At 46.1% G+C, this 5,430-nt stretch overlaps 1 protein-coding gene across 3 annotated transcripts; it reads left to right on the forward strand.

Moving 5' to 3' along the window:
• Positions 1–2,646: 2,646 nt before the first annotated feature.
• On the forward strand, positions 2,647–4,434 carry Commd5 (COMM domain containing 5). Of its 3 annotated transcripts, none has more exons than XM_048454645.3 (2): positions 2,647–2,794; positions 3,225–4,434. In XM_048454645.3, the coding sequence occupies exon 2, from the start codon at positions 3,278–3,280 to the stop codon at positions 3,950–3,952; it is 675 nt and encodes a 224-aa protein (XP_048310602.1). In that variant the 5' UTR covers positions 2,647–2,794; positions 3,225–3,277; the 3' UTR covers positions 3,953–4,434. The 3 variants fall into 3 exon arrangements, with proteins under 3 accessions (XP_048310602.1, XP_048310601.1, XP_048310603.1); XM_048454644.3 differs by having other exon boundaries at positions 2,694–2,823; XM_048454646.3 differs by having other exon boundaries at positions 2,755–2,861.
• The last annotated feature ends 996 nt before the right edge of the window (positions 4,435–5,430 follow it).

Genomic DNA, 5,430 nt, shown 5'->3' on the forward strand with positions numbered 1-5,430 from the left:
CAGCATTTGGGAGGCAGAGATAAGTAAATCTCTGTAAGTTCAATGCCAGCCTGGTCTACAGAGCGAGTTCTAAGCAACCAGGACTACACAGAAAAACTGTGTCTCAGAAAAACAAAGGATAAATTCATTTAATTTAAATTTAAATGAAGTCTTGGTTTCTCCCAGTAGATTTGGACAGCACAACAATTAAAACATTTGGGCTGGAGAGATGGCTCAACAGTTAAGAGCACTGACTGCTCTTCCAGAGGTCCTGAGTTCAAATCCCAGTCAACCACATAGTGGCTCATAACCATCTCTAATGGGATCTGATGCCCTCCTCTGATGTGCAGGGACACATGAAGATGGAGCACTCATACACATAAATCAATCTTCTTTAAAAATTCACTGTTCTACACAACAATGTAGCCAGTTTTCTAGCTCAAAAAGCCCCCAAACCTTCCAAATTCCTTCAAAAATTACATGATCAGCCCTTCACAGTAATAGACGACTCCCTTGCCCCAGCTTCTGCATCTGTTACCGTCCTGTTACTGTGATAAAGCATCATGTCCAAGACAGCTTATAAAAGGATGGGTTTATGGCTCCAAAGGGATAAGTCAATCATCATCAAGGTGGGGCAGCAGGGCAGCAGGCAGGCATGGCACCTGGAGCTGGAAGCTGAAGTCTGAGGGCTTATGCCTCAAACCACAAAAGGAAGCAGAGAGAGTAAACTCTAAATGGCAAGCATCCTTATATTTTTCAAAAATATTTTTATGACTTTTATTCTTATTTTATGTGCATTAGTGTTTTGCCTGAATGTATTCCAGATCTTGGAATTACAGACCATTGTGAGCTGCCATGTGGGTGCTGGGAATTGAACCTGGATCCTCTAGAAGAGCAGTCAGTGCTCTTAACCACTGAGCCATCTCTCCAGTCCCACATCTTTATTTTTAACTCAATTATTTTTTTGTTTTGTTTTAAGACGGTCTCTTTATATAGCCTTGGCTTCTATAGAACTCACTATGTAGACTAGGTTGACCACAAACTCAGAGATACTTCTTCTTTATCTCCTGAGAGCTAAGATTAGAAATATGGGCCTCCGTACCCAGCTGGCAAGAGTCTTTAGACTCTCAGAGATCACCTCTGCTGATGTACTTTCTCCAACAAGTTGTACCTCCTAAGCTTTCTTCAGCAGCATCACCAACTGAGGACCAAGTATTTAAATGCCTGAGAATACAGGGGACATCTCGTTCACATCACATGTCACAGTAGAGTTCAAAAAGGGGTTGCTGTGTAAGCCTTTATCCCAGTACTTGGGAGGTCGTTCTCCATGAGTTTGAGGCAGACCTGGTCTACATATCCTAGGTTAGCTAGGAGTACATAGTGAGACCCTATCTCAAAAAAGAAAAAAAAGGAGGGTTGATTTGGGGCTTGGGATGAGGTGGGCTTCAATGACTTTGCTGAGCCCCATGATGGATAGAATCTTTGTGGTAGAAGCTCTGGAAAATTGAAGTCACTTTGGTTTGTAAATCGGGTTTGTAAATAAAGTGTTGAAACAATCAAGAGGGAATGAAGCAGCTTACAATTGTCCCTGGTTTCAGTCCAATACCCTTTTCTGGTCTCTGATCAGGTGTGTATGTCAAGCACATACAAGTATTCAGGAAAAACTACATACATACAAAATTAAAAATGAATGAATGAGCCGGGCGGTGGTGGCGCACGCCTTTAATCCCAGCACTCGGGAGGCAGAGGCAGGTGAATCTCTGTGAGTTCGAGGCCAGCCTGGTCTACAAGAGTTAGTTCCAGGACAGGCACCAAAAACTACAGAGAAACCCTGTCTCAAAAAATCAAAAAAAAAAAAATGAATGAATGAATGAGGGATTGGAGATGGCTTAGAGCACTAGCTGCTCTTCCAGAAGACCCAGGGGTTTGATTCCCAGCACCTATAAGGCAGCTCATAACTGTCTGTAACCTTAGATCCAGAGCATCTAATGCCCTCTTTTGATCTTCATAGGCACCAGGCACACAGTGTTACACAGACATACAGGCAAGACATCCACACACATAAAATAAAAAATAAATCTTAGAAAATAACAAAGAGATAAAACAGGCAAAGGGGGTCTTCAGGTCACTCAAAAGAAAATATGGCAAAATTTGTGTCAGATTTTGTCAAAATTTGCTAGAATTTCTAGGTGTTTTGTTTTTAAATCAGGGTCTCACTTTGTGGCCTTGGCTGCCCGGAAACTGAGTATCTAAACCAGGCTGGCCTACATACAGATCTGCCTACTTGTACCTCACGAGTGCTGCTTTTGTTATTTTTGATTTTTGGATTTTTTTTTCTTTTCTTTTGGCTCCTCTGTGCAACAGTCCTGGCTGTCCTGGAACTTTGCAGTCCTGGCTTTGAACTCAGTCATCCACCAGCCTAGGTCTCTCAAGTGCGGAATTAAAGGCCTGCTCCACCATGCCCAGCCGGAGCGCTGGTTATAAAGACGTGAGTCGCCGCCTAGTCTATCCAAGTATTTTAAAATATGCAATTCGGTAGCATCAACTACAACAATTCTAGAGTGTGCCCCTCATACTGCACCGCTAATGCGCAGGACAGGTACAGCTCTGAGTCGGATCCCGGAAACTGAATGATTTTGTCTTCCTCTTTCCAAAAACCAAGCCTCAGAAGACAACTCCAGAGGTCTGCTGCCCTTCTGCGCGTGCGCGGCTCCGGGAACCATAGAGGTGCTCTATCACGCTATCCTAGAGTAGCCCGGAAGTGTCTCTGGACCCTTCCCAAGGCCCGGTCAACTTCCTGCTTCTGCCAGCCGCGGTAAGCTACCAGCGGACAGCTTCCTCCAGGTGCCGAGGGCTTTAAAGGAGTGGTTTATATTTGTAATGTGAGATCATTGGGTCTTCCAGAGCTATGATTAGGATTCGGGCCTGAGTAGGGGAGGGGTCTCAACTGCGTTGTTCAAATTCACGAATACTGCTTACGTAGGACCTATGCGTGCACTTCTGTTTCTTGGTTCTTTTTCCTGCCAACTGCTGATCTCTGGGCGGCCTCTCTTCTCCTAGACTCAGGTGGACTCCTTTGCCATCCGGTCTTAGTTCCACCTCCCAAGCACGTGTCCCGTTTACTGTCTATCGTCGGTAGCTCACGTGAACAGTGACAGGCGGAATGGGGCACCACATCGAATCTCATTTTTTGATACATGAAGCCCCTAGCCAGTGAGTCACTTGTCTCTTCTTCACTTCTCCAGGTAGTTGTGGTTAGCACCTTCTCTTCGGACTGATCAGGAAAGGGGAAGCAAGGATGTCTGCTTTGGGGGCTGCAGCTCCGTACTTGCACCATCCAGCTGACAGTCATGGTGGCCGAGTCAGTTTCCTGGGAGCCCAGCCCTCTCCAGAAGTGGCGGCAGTGGTTCCGCTCATGAGGGACTTAGACAGGAGCACCTTCAGAAAGTTGCTGAAGCTTGTCGTCGGGGCCCTGCATGGGAAAGACTGCAGAGAAGCTGTACAACAGCTTGGTGCCAGTGCTAACCTGTCGGAGGAACGGCTGGCCGTCCTGTTGGCAGGCACACACACACTGCTCCAGCAGGCCCTCCGGCGGCCCCCTTCCAGTCTGAAGCCAGAAGCCTTCCAGGATCAGCTCCAGGAGCTTGGCATTCCTCAAGATCTGATTGAAGATTTGACCAGTTTGGCGTGTGGGAGTCAGCGCCCACTTCTCGACTCTGTGGCCCAACAGCAGGGGTCCTGGCTGCCCCACTTGTCCTACTTCCGGTGGCGGGTGGATGTGGCCATCTCCACCAGTGCTCAGTCCCGCTCCCTGCAACCGAGTGTTCTCATGCAGCTGAAGCTCACAGATGGATCTGCACACCGCTTTGAGGTACCCGTGGCCAAATTTCAGGAGCTGCGGTACAGTGTAGCCTTGGTCCTTAAGGAGATGGCCGAACTGGAGAAAAAGTGTGAGCGCAAACTGCAAGACTGAACCCTGGTAGTGGGTGCTGAAACTGGTACCAGAGCTCACAGCCTACCTCATCTGAGGGACTGCGTGTAAGGATGTATTTTGTTGAAGGGACGAAACAACTGTGACTTTCGGATTTGGTTTCGTTTTTATGAGTGAACTATGGGCATAGTGGCACAATTTATAATCTCAGCACTTGGAAGGGTGAGACCGGAGAATGGTTGAGTTTAAGGGCAGTGTTAGTTACATAGCAAGATTCTGTTTTAAACTAAAGAGGTAAAGCAACTATTAAAAACATGTTATTGGGCTGGAGAGATGGCTCCGTAGTTAAGAGCACTGGCTGCTCTTCTTGAGGTCCTGAGTTCAATTCCTGGCAACCATATGGTGGCTCACAACCATCTTTAATGAGATTTGGTGCCCTCTATTGGCCTGCAGGTAGACATACAGGCAGAACACTATACATCATAAATATATCTTTAAAAAAAATAATAAAACATGTTCTTCTACTTGGGTGTTAAACCTTATACTTGCCCCTTCCCCAGCCATTACTATGTGCAACTGGATGAGACCAGTGCACAGTGTGGAGATCTAGGGTCCAGATAAGGACCTATTACAATATACAACAAGGTTGCTCAGCCCGACCTGAGCGCTCTGCTTCTTTTGCTTTGGTGTGTACATGTCTTAGTTTTTTGCCTTAAATTTCTGCCTTCTTGAAGATGATATCCTGGTGGGGAGGCAAGAGGGGGAGACATTACAAATACTAAATATGTAGTACATAATGCTTAGTATGTATAACATTAAATGCATATTTTAAATATTAAAACATCAGTATGGGCCTGGAGGATTGACTCAGCGGTTAAGAGCACTTATATGCTCTTACAGAGGACCTGAGTTCAATTCGCAGAACCCACATGGTGACTCACAATCTTCTGTAATTCCATTTGCAGGGGATCCAGCACCAAGACATCAGGCACATATGTGGTACACACACATACTTGCGGGCAAAGGGTTCATTCGTACTCATAAAATAATAAATCTAAAACAAAAAGTCCATGACTACAGCTTGTGACAGTGAAGAGTCCAGTCAGAAGAGGACAGGTGTGTCTGGAAGGTGGGCCATCATGACAAGGTTGGTCACAGGGTGGTGTCTGAACATGTAGGTGCCTATGCAAATATAGATGTGTTCTCTGCAGGGGCATCAGCCAGTACACCGGCTGACAGTGAGGTAAAGCCACTCAGTGTTAGCGGTGCATCTAGTGTATTATGACCTTTGAATGTGTCCACTGGACTAGCCCAGTATTTTTGCCCTCATCTCTCCATGGGTAGTTTAGAAGCACAGCACGCCTTTAATCCCACGACTTGAGAGGCAGAAGCAGGTGGATCTCTGAGTTCAAAGCCATCCTGGTCTACAGAGTAATTTCCAGGCAGCCACCCCATACACAGAGAAACCATCTCAGAAAAAGATTAAAGTATAGCTTTGTATATTACTGTGGAGTAGGGAG

The sequence above is a fragment of the Myodes glareolus genome, chromosome 19 (assembly GCF_982192425.1).
Source record: "Myodes glareolus chromosome 19, mMyoGla1.1, whole genome shotgun sequence".
NCBI lineage: Eukaryota > Metazoa > Chordata > Mammalia > Rodentia > Cricetidae > Myodes > Myodes glareolus.

Excerpts from the sequence above, each read along its gene's own strand:
- Commd5 (XM_048454645.3), top strand. The coding sequence starts at position 3,278 with ATGTCTGCTTTGGGGGCTGCAGCTCCGTACTTGCACCATCCAGCTGAC.